The sequence below is a fragment of the Ursus maritimus genome, unplaced genomic scaffold (assembly GCF_017311325.1).
Source record: "Ursus maritimus isolate PB19 unplaced genomic scaffold, ASM1731132v1 scaffold_11, whole genome shotgun sequence".
Lineage (NCBI taxonomy): Eukaryota > Metazoa > Chordata > Mammalia > Carnivora > Ursidae > Ursus > Ursus maritimus.
In genome coordinates, this window is record NW_024423453.1 from 65,133,506 (window position 1) to 65,144,381 (window position 10,876).

Sequence of the window (10,876 nt, forward strand, 5' to 3'; positions counted from 1 at the left end):
AGTCAGCTAAATCTCCTGTTCTTGAGGATAATGGCCTGATGAAGAAGTCCTATACTGCCCTGCTGTGTTATGTCCCAGGGCCTGGTGCTTCTGGGACTGTCACCAATGTGTGCTGCATGTGCTGTGTTGTTTTATCCTGGCTGTTCTATCCTTCAGGCCAGTCATTTTCAGAGGCTATCTTTGCCTGTTGTGAGCGGTGCTTGGCCCCTGACCTGAACGTAGTGCATTTTAAATAGGTGTGTTCTGGTCTGCTTGTGAATGAGACCTATTACCACAGCTGTCTGAACAGGGGCTCCACAAAACTCCTGAGTCAGGAGACACAGTGTAAGCAGGAATTTGGGCCCGTCTTTTGGGGGAGGGGACTGGCCAAGTTGGGACTGAGGCAAGTGTGACTGGGAAGGGCAGTTCCACAGGACTAAAGGGAAGTGGAGCTTGGTATAAGCAAATTACGTAGTGAGTGTGGGCGCTGCACTGATTCCCAGAGGTGGCCCTGTGCTTATGCTGAGGGATGGGGGAGGGAAATGGTCTTAGTCAGTTCCTTGTTCCTGGAGGGGTCTCTCCTCGAACTCTGCTTCTCTGGGATGTGCTCTGAGATGAGCAAATAACCGCTGCACTGTGTGCCCCAGGTGCTCTTCAGATCACTGTTTCCACACTGTATGTCATGGGTTGTTTGCCTGACTTCTAAGACCAGTGCAATGCCCTCTGGGCTCTATACCAGCCAGCCCCATGACCTTTAAAATTCTAGTCTTTAAGCCCCACTAGTTGCAAGAACTCCCCAAATTCAGCCCTCTCACTTGCCAAGCCAAATGCTATGGGGATTCATTTTACTTGTGGGTTCCCTGGTGGGACAGTGTTAGGCTGTCTCTCACCCTTCTCTGCAACTGTGGCTATCTCTCCACCACAGCGGCCATCATCTCTTTCTCTCCCAAACCGCTTCTCTGCACTTACCACCTTCTTCAATGTAGCCTCTTCTCTACCTACCTTTAGTTGTGTAGTTTGTTCTGCAATTCTTCAGGTCAATTTCTGGGGTATTTAGGATAATTTGATAGTTATCTAGTTGTATTTGTGGGATGAGGTGAGCCTAGAGTCCTCCTACTCTGCCATCTTCCAACCTCTTCCTCTATATCTGATATTTTTAATAGTTCACTCTGGTGATATTGTCAATGACAGATCTGGTACTGGTAAGAAAAAGTAGACAAGTTAGACTGAAAGTTAGACTGAAATAGTCTAAACAAGAAATAATGAAGGCCAAAATATTCCTACCAACGGTGGTAGGAATGGGCAATGCATTTCACATCTTTTAGAAACTGAGTGGCTAGAGGTACCATGAACTAGGATGGAGAAGAAAGATGAATGAGCAAGTTTGAGGTTAGTTTTGGTTATGTTACACTTGAGGGCATATAGGCACTCAAAGGAGAGATGTTTAACAGGCACTCTGACAAAAGCCTGAAACTTGAGGAGTGGTCAGAGCTGGAAGTCAGCATATAAGAATACTTAGAAATGTCAATGGATGAGATCACCAAAGGCACGTACGGTACTTAGAACAGTGGACTCAGGACCACAGAAAACATCAATTTTTAGAGGCAAGCAGAACAAGAAGAGACCTCAAAGAAAGAAAAGAAGTAACTAGAGGTAGAAGGAGAAGGAGAGAGAATGGTGTCATGGAAGCCAGGCTTATTAGTGAGGTTGAAAGGTTGATAAATCTTTGTCTTCCACAGTGGCAAGTTCATACATAATGCTGAAAACTAAAAATTCAAGACTTATCTATAGAGCATGTTACTTGGGAATATGGAAACAAATGTCAAGAAATCAGCTAAGAGTTAAAAGTGCTTGCCCTGAGGGGAAAAATGGGAGGTGAGGGGTTTGAAACTATAGTTGAACAAAGCAGGGGTTAAGAGTGACAATCCCTCAACTCAGTTGAATATCTGCATATAACTTTCGAATCCCCAGAAACTTAATTACTTTCATAGCCTACTGTTGATCAGAAGCTTTACTGGTAACAGAAACCATCAATTAATACACATTTTGTATGTTATAGGTATTATACACTGTATTCTTGCAATAAAGTAAGCTAGACAAAAAGGAAATATCAGGACAATCATAAAGAAAATACATCTATAATACTGTACTTATCAGAAAAAATCTGCCTGTAAGTGGACCCATGCAGTTCAAACCCATGTTGTTCAACTGTATTAATTTCTCTTAACCCTTTACACTAGGTACAAATAATTAAAACAAAAACACTTGCAAGTACAAGGGAGAAGACACCAGGATTGCTGATACATTGTGTATTAAAGTTTTAGGGTTTAATTAGCCACAAATGCAATATGATCCAGGAGATATGGCCAAACAAGTCAACAAAAACTGTAATTACCACAAGTATAATACTCCCATCCAAATAAGAGATTGAATTTCTATGATCATATCAGAAACACACAATTCAATTCTGGGTATTATGTTTTAAGAGGGTCCAAATCCTATCTTTCACACTTATCCTTTTTATCCTAAAGCCCCTACCTTAATTCCAGCTCTTAACATATTTCACACCCAGACCAAATCAAGAGTCTCCTAACTGGTCTTTTTGGCTCCAAGCTACTCTACATCTTGTATCCAAATTAATTTTCTGAAAAATTTTTTTGTTCATATTACTCTCCTCAAGTATCTTTTAACAGTTTCCTATAACCCAGCTTCTTTGCAGGACATTTAAGATCTTTTACAAGATGGACCCCAAACTAACTCTTTAACCTAATGTCCTGCTGCTTTCTCAAATGAATTATCAACTCCAGTCAGTCTGAGGCACTCACTGTTCCCTGCACACATCATACCTCTTATAACACCTCTACCTCTGTGCCTTAGTTCCTTGTGCCCTTGCTCCCATTACTCTTCTCTGCTTATACGGGCTCCATTTATGTCAAGTGAGTGCCATGCTTTCTCTTAGGCTTTCCCTAGTCTCTTTTACTGCAGGGACATCTTTGTCCTCTGGACTTCCATAGTGCTTCCCATTATGTCAGTTGCTTCACAAATACCATATACAGAATGACTCTGTACCATTAACTACCTTTTAAAAGTACGGGGATGGCTCAGTCAGTTGAGTGTCCTACTCTTGATTTCAGCTCAGGTCATGATTGTGAGATTGGGTTTAGCATCGGGCTCTGCACTCAGCAGAGTCTGCCTGAGTTTCTCTCCTTCTCCCTCAGCCCCTTCCGCTGCTCATGTGCTCTCTCTCTCAAACAAACAAAATATTTTAAAAATAAAAGTACTTTTTATAAGTATCAATTGTATTAAAAGCCATGAGCTCAAAATGGCCGACAATATTTTATCATATCGAGATAGTCACCAAGCCTCCATTTATACCTTTAAGGACATCAAAACATCATCTACTCCTTTAAGCACACTGAATGTTTTTCCTCGCTATGACCTCATAACATTCTGCACATGTCTCTATTGCAGCACATATCATAATATATGGATTTTATTAAACTGAATCCCCCTTTTCCACCTCGCTACCTGGGTGTTACATAGAGGCAAGGATTTCTGGCAGAATAGATATGCAATCAACATTTCATGAATCAAATTACTCACCCCACTGGCAGTTCTGATGGGTTTTGCCTTTAATTTGGGGACTAAGACCTTTCGATACTGAGGTGGGACTGCAGCGATGATATCCACCAGGCGGGGCTGTGCTGAAAGGCCATATTTGGCAGCTGTCCTGGTTTTTACCCTGGAAGTAAAGTATCTAGCATTATCAAGATCGTAATATTTCAAGGCATACTACCAAAAGAATGACCTATAAATAACATCATCAACTCCTGTCACTCCCCTATCCTTTCATCCAATGACGACAGTGGCTTTAACATTTCTGAGTATCAGAAAAATAGAAGAAAATCAGGAAAACATATCAATGACTTCTTCTTAACCTGGAGTACAAGAAAGAAAACAAGATGACTACAGGGAAGGCTCCCAGGAGAGTGACACAACATAGGTCTCATTCAACAAAGTGCTCTAGCTTCACAGGGTTCTACCCTTTTCTCAACCTCAACACTACAGCATCTGGGATTAATTCTGGTGTAAGGGACTGTTTATTATTACACTATAGGATGTTTATCAGATTCATCGGCTTCTACCCACTAGCACCCCACTTCCCATTGTTAACAACTAAAAATGTCTCCTGACATTGTGAAATGTCTCCTGGGCGGGTGGCAGACGGGGTATCATACCTGGTTGTAAGCCATGGTCTTGACCAGACCAACGAACAAAAAACAACTTAAAGGAAAGGTGTGAAGAACCAAACAGTAAAAAAAGTATATATTTTTAAAAGTGTTTTAAAACTTTTTCTAATGTAACGTAGTACATACATAAAAAACAGAACATAAAACATAAACATACGTAAACATTTAAGAAGCAAACACTTCTTTTACTACACTCTGAGGAACAGAATATGGTCAGTGCTTCGGAAGAACCATTTACCCCTTCCCGATAATAATTCTAGCCCTAATCCCTCAAAATAACCTTCAGCCCAACTAAAAATCTCTTGCTTTTCTCTACAATTTTATTGCTTTCTCGTTTCTTGCATGCTAGCAAACCGTAACGGTCACCTTAATTTCTCATTTTAATCCATCTAAAAATATTGTGAGGTATTTGCATCATTTTCAAAATAAGTTAACTCAGTACCTGATTTGTAAAGAGACTACCTAAGTACTTGGTATACCAGAAGGTATAAGGCATAGTTGTTGCACGCTCTACGTTTGCATGTTTGCATATTTTCAGATAGGCATTCACAAAAATTAATGTGTAAGTGATAAAAATATATGTGATGAAACACACATATGATAATGAATGTGTCCAGAGTTCAAGAGAGGAACTCAATGTGAGCTGGGGAGACAGTCATGGAAAACAGGCCCAGAAAAGAGTTAGCTTTAGACAGGCAGTGAAGACATGGAGATGCCACTGAGAGCAAACAGGCTGGCTTATGTGAAGACACAAAAACAGGAATGCACATATTTTAAGATATATGGGTAGACTTGATAGAAAGCAAGAGACTTTCAATGTAAAGCTACAGAAGTTTAAAAAGATGGGAAAATTGAAGCCAGACTGAGAGGCCTTACATAACGGGCTGAGGAATTTGCATTTAATTTCATAAATATTGGGGACATAGTGAAAATTCCTGTACAGGGAAATGACATGATAAAAGAGGAGACAAGGAACAATGAACCCAGCAGGAGATAGAGACAGAAAGCATAAGCTATTGCAGTACTCTAGAATTAAGTTCAAAAAGGGATGGAATAGGGAGTTAAAAGTGGAAATGAAAGTGAGAATCATAACGAAGGGAAAGTAGGCAAAATTTAAATACTAATTTGACCTAATAAAAACAATCTGAAGAGGACACTAGAGTTTCAAGCCTGGGTGAAGATTAACACAATTAAGCAATGAGGACATATGCATACAGGCTGGTTTTAAGGAAGATGCTAGCATAAACTTTAGATGTGCTAAATTAAAGAGACCAAGAAAAATATAGAAGAAGTAGAAATGTTCACTAGAAATAAAACACTTGTATAATTAGAGGTATAGCCAACAATGACAGAAAAGCAACTTCTAAAGACAGGGTAGAAAAATCACCAAAATATAACTCCACAGTCAAGAAAGGATAGTTACTTATTTATTCCTTTAGCAAAAGTTTATTAAGCACAATATTCCAAGGAAGTGATGAAACACTGCAGTATCTCAAGCGATAGGAAACAGTCTTAAAAAGGCCATGCTGTGGTGACTAGATCACTGACAACCCACTTAGGAATGGGGAGAAAACCCTTTCATTAGAGCAGATCTACACAGTGATCATCTAATGAAAACAAAAGACACAGAGATGAAAGACTACTCTTAACTGAGGATGTAGCAAAGTCAAAACTGAACGTGACTGTTGAAAAGAAACAGATGAACAGGTCAAAGAGGCTATAAAGTAGGAAAGGGTTGGATGAGATCAAGGATCCCAAAGGCAGTGTTTTCCTGAGAGAACTACTGCTTCTTTGGAGACAGGATGTGAAGTGATGTAGCACAGAAGACAACACGGGCTCTGGGACAGAACCGACGATTTAATTCCAAATCCCAGTTCTGCCAATTACTATTTCTTTCCTCTTAGACAAATTATTTAATCTTTCTCTGTCTCAGATTACCCACCTGTCAAATGAGGGTGATGTAAGTACCTAACACAGTTTTTGAGAGGACCAACTGAACTAACACAACACACTACTAACAGTGATTAGGACATAGTGAGCACCCAATAAATATTGGAAGCTATTAGTATTATTGGGCTATGAGAGAATTTTGCCATAAATGAGTGACAGGACAGAGCAGAATGCTAAGTTCTCAATTAAAACATAAAATGTGAGACAGAAAACAAGTAGTATTTGATAATTTCAGTAAAAAGACCTACCACCTAAGAACAGGATTGCTTTCTTTTTTTATAAATCCACTTACTTATTCAGATCGATGTCTTTCCCCTGTTCATGGGCTTCAATCAGTTGTTTAATAACATCTCCTATAGTCAGCATCATCAGCTCGGCAGGGCTGAGATCTCCTGGAAAAATAATAATTAACAATGTAAAAAATCGTATTATCCAGTAAAGTTTTTTGTATTTATTTTTTTCTTCCAAAATTATTCCAATCATCCCAGATGAATAGCTCAAGACACCAAACTTTATAAGACACCAAACTTTATAAGACACCAAACTTCCACTGCTTACAGTTTTTTTATCACTTTTGTATCTTTAATTAAAACAAACCTGCTTCACCTATATATGGAAAGAAGTGACTTTAGAAGTACAAACACTGTAAGAATGACAGATACAGAAAAGAATAGAGACAAACACGAGGAGAAAGAACCTAACTGCACAAGAAAGTGCCAAAGTGGTTAAAATAGCTTCCTTTTATCTCCAGAATTATAACGACATTTAGATGCATTATTTCATCTGACTCTCAGAACAGAACGCAGTAGATAGAACAGGAATATTTGCTTGTCCCACAAAAATGCCACCAAGGGGTAAAGCTGAAACTCAAATTCAGGTATCAACAGAATTAATATTACAAAGCAAGGCAGTACTACTTTGTAATACAAAGGAATCTGGTTCTATATTTGCCTAGGGATCTTAATGCATCTCTGATATAGTCTGTCCACTATCATGGGCTTCTGGCAACTGAAGCTGACATGACAAGTGGAAGCTGACATGTTCTTAAATGACCCCCTCCCAATTATAGTAGATTGGTTCAAGGTTGGGCACCTACCCAAGTAAGACCAATCTGAGCTCTTTCCTCAAGGTAAAAAATGCCAGTCTCCCGCCAGTGATAACAGCTGTGAGACTATAGCTTGGGAACTGCTACCAAGCATACTTCCAGCCTGCAGAGAAAGCTAGTGTGCAGAGACGATGGAGTCATCAGAGAGAAGTATAGATGAGAGAGCCCTGGCAGTTATGGAGCCCCTTCATTTACTTTATCTCATTTGAAACCTCACAACACTGTAAGGTTGATATTGTCAGCCCCTTTTATAGATGTTAAAAATTAAGATGCCATTGTAAATGGTATAGTTAAGACTTAAATCCAGGTGTTTTGGCCACAACTTCCACACTTTTTTCACTATACTAAGCTGTCTCTAACTTAATGAAGCAAAGTTAACACATACAATGTTGAGAGAAAAGAAGTCCATCTATAACTGAAAGCTAAATGCTTTCGAAACCACGTAATTCAGCACTCCAGAGTTCCAAAAAGGCACTTCAAGGATCACATAACAGAGGTAGGGTTGGTGGTGGTGCTGGAAGAAGAGGGAGAGGGAGGAAAGGAAGGAAAAGGAGGGTCTCTTTGTTCATTAAACCAATTAAACCAAAGCAGCTTGGCTTTTGCATCTTTAATATATTGAAGCTCTATGTAATAATTTGGAGAGGAAAAGAGGATTCAGGTGATAAAAATAGATAAAAGATTTGAAAGCTACATGTATAGCTCTTGAGTATATAAAAAATCAACTAGAGAAGCAAATTAGTAAGAAAAGGCTTCATAGAGAAAATGGCACAGGGGTCTTTAAAGAAAGGAAAGGAATGGACAAGCAAAACAGAGGGCAATCCAGAAGGAACAATGTCAGGTACAGGAATTTCCTATCTTTGTGTGAAGGAGTGTTGTCTAACAAGAATACAGGCTTTCTGACAAGGTTCGATAAAAAAACAGATTACAGGGTACACTGACTACTAGGCAAAGGCATTTAAATGGAGTGTAGAATTATATATTCTCAAGTTTGGGAGTAAGACGAAAGTCATGTTTTCAAAAAAGTATATAAAATAAAGAAAATGATATAAAAATGATTCAGAAGGTGAAAAGAATACATATAATTTGATACGAAACAAAAGCCTTTTGAATGGCAACAATGTAAAAAAAAAAAAAAACCCACAAGATTTAAAGTAAAAATTTGGACATTAGGCTCCCATCCCTAACCCCTACTGGCTGTGTGATAATGGGAAGATCAAAGACTTCTGTACTCCCATTTCCCTGCCTGCCAAATTGGGATAAAACATACACATTTGACAAGACTGTTGTAAGAATTAATTGAAATAACATACAGGAAAGCCAATGTACTATTCAAATATTAGTTACTGATGAAGGTGGCTTAGGAGGATGGTGGTCAAAATGACTAGTAATAAATTAGGCAGGGCTTAACGATAGATGAAATGAAGACTGTGAAGCTGTCTGGCCTGACAGTCTGAGGAAGAGCAAGGCAGAGGGAGAAGATGACTAACTGGGGGCATGTAGTTTGATTCCACAAGACAACTGAAAGTAACCTGGACATCTGGAGCTGTTGTTCCAGGAAATAGTAGTGGATGCCCAGAGGCATAGTGATTAAAGACAGATTTAAAAGAAAAAATTGTGGTTTTTTGGGTGCACACAGCCTGACCATCAGTTCCATAATTTTGGGCTGGGAAAGTTACTTAACTCCTTGAATCTCCCGCGGGAAAGATTCCACTTTCCGTCACAGTGGAAATGATACCGACTTCAAAATTATTAGCAAAGGCTCAATAAACAGTAGCTATTATTATCATAGCCATCAATCATGATTAGCCCGACTGCTCACATGAGAGTACAGAGATAAGTCTAGCACTTGTGAGAAAATACTTGAAAATTTGATTCCATCCTGTTGAAAACGAAAGATGGAATTGCTCCATGCTAATTCACGAGGTAGTATAAACGAAAATAACTACATAACTGTCCTACAGAAAACCAAGAACTCAAGAGTTTGTTTTTTAACCCAGATCTTTTTAAAAAATTTAAAGAAATAGGTGAAATGTACCATAAAACAAATTTTAGCAAATTAAGAGACCCAAAAGCACGTTTAATCGACCGACCACGTTAACTCCTTGGAGGGCACACTTTGGAATAAAGCTTTTCCTGCCATCTATGCAAAAGACACCAACTCACTGCCAAAAAAGGAAGAAGGTAAAGGTAGGCTGGTAAAAAGCACAACAGGTAAAACGAAAGACAAGGGGCCGGAGCCGACACATGGACTGACCCTAGGGTGGCAGGGCGACTGGCTCAGGCAGAGAATTCCCGCGGGAAAAACTGCGTTCAGCATCTGACCGCTCAAGTGTTCGCCCCTTCCCTATCACCCCGCTTGCCCCCTCCGCCTCTTCCACGTTTCCGTACCTTTCCGCTTCTGCTTCATTTCTCCGCGGTGGTAGTATCTGCGACCACACACAACGTAACTACCAACGCGGATCCTAGGGAAAGTTGACAGCCACAAAGCAACCCCAGCCTGTCGTAAAATGACGGTCAACGTATCGTAAAGCTGTTCCCAGAAGACGGCGCGGGCAAAGGCCCGCCCCGCCCCCCAGCGGCGGCTAGCGAAGCTGCAGGAGGCGGGGCAAATGTGCAGCCGAGATGGTTTCTGCCTGGGGTTTAAGGGCTGTAAGATGGGACTGTCTGCACGCAAAGGACAGCTTACGCGTTAGGGAGCTCGACCTGGAGGGTAGAGCGACCGGACAATACTTATGAATAGGGGCTACGCCAGCAAGCCTAAATCAGAGTGTGGATATGGGTGGTCTCTAAGTAAGGAGTCCAGGGAGCGCTAAGTCCAAGGAGGCTGGGCTAACACCCCAGTGGGAGATAGTCTGAGGACGAGCCATCTAGTGTGTTGGAAACCAAATCAGAGCCTGGAACAGACCATGCAGGAATCAAGTAACAATCTGAGGTGCAGGATTTGACGCCAGTTAAACACCTTGGTCTCAGATGAGTGGCACAAATTATCAATAAACATCGTAGAAGCTGTGGAAATCTCTCCAGAAAAACTAGCACATGCACGAAGTTTTGCAGAGTTTGGAGGGAGGACTTGGGAAAACGTTTTCCTGAAAGCCATCCATGATCTTTGTTCATGGGCCAGAAATTTAGAGCTCCTCTCATTAACATAAAGACAGGAATTGGTTCTTTTTCCAGTCCCCTTTCTTCCCACTAGAATTGAGGCAACCCCAAGTCTTTGACCCCACCATGACACTGAAACCGTTCTGGTCAAGTTTTGTGACTTCCCATCAGACCAAATTCAGTAGTATTTGTCTGTCCTTATTGTTATCCTGGTACCAATGGACATGTTATCTTCCTTGAAAGTCTTTCATGATAGGACCATCCACGCTCTTCATTTTTCTTCTATTTTTTCTCATCTATTTGGTGGACTCCTCCTCTACCTCACTTCAAAATATTGGTGTACCACAGGGTTCATTTCTCAGCCTCGTCTCTCCCAAGGTAATCTCCAGAGTACCAAAGCTTTAAACACCATCTATCTGCTCCCATTTTTATAGTCCAGCCCCAACTTCTTCCCCATTTGACATCTGGTTAGATCTGGGTATCTAGATTCAGA

The 10,876-nt window shown here is 40.4% G+C and overlaps 1 protein-coding gene across 1 annotated transcript in view; it reads right to left on the reverse strand.

The window, feature by feature from the left end:
• Nucleotides 1-9,773, reverse strand: part of ELP3 (elongator acetyltransferase complex subunit 3) — a 100,888-nt gene extending 91,115 nt beyond the window's left edge. Inside the window, exons 1-3 of the mRNA XM_008705101.2 lie at nt 9,673-9,773; nt 6,472-6,571; nt 3,583-3,721 (exon numbers count right to left, since the gene is read on the reverse strand). Of these exons, the coding sequence (XP_008703323.1) occupies nt 3,583-3,721; nt 6,472-6,571; nt 9,673-9,691 (258 nt within the window). The 5' untranslated portion in view covers nt 9,692-9,773. The remainder of the gene's footprint in view (nt 1-3,582; nt 3,722-6,471; nt 6,572-9,672) is intronic.
• Between the last annotated feature and the right edge of the window lie 1,103 nt (nt 9,774-10,876).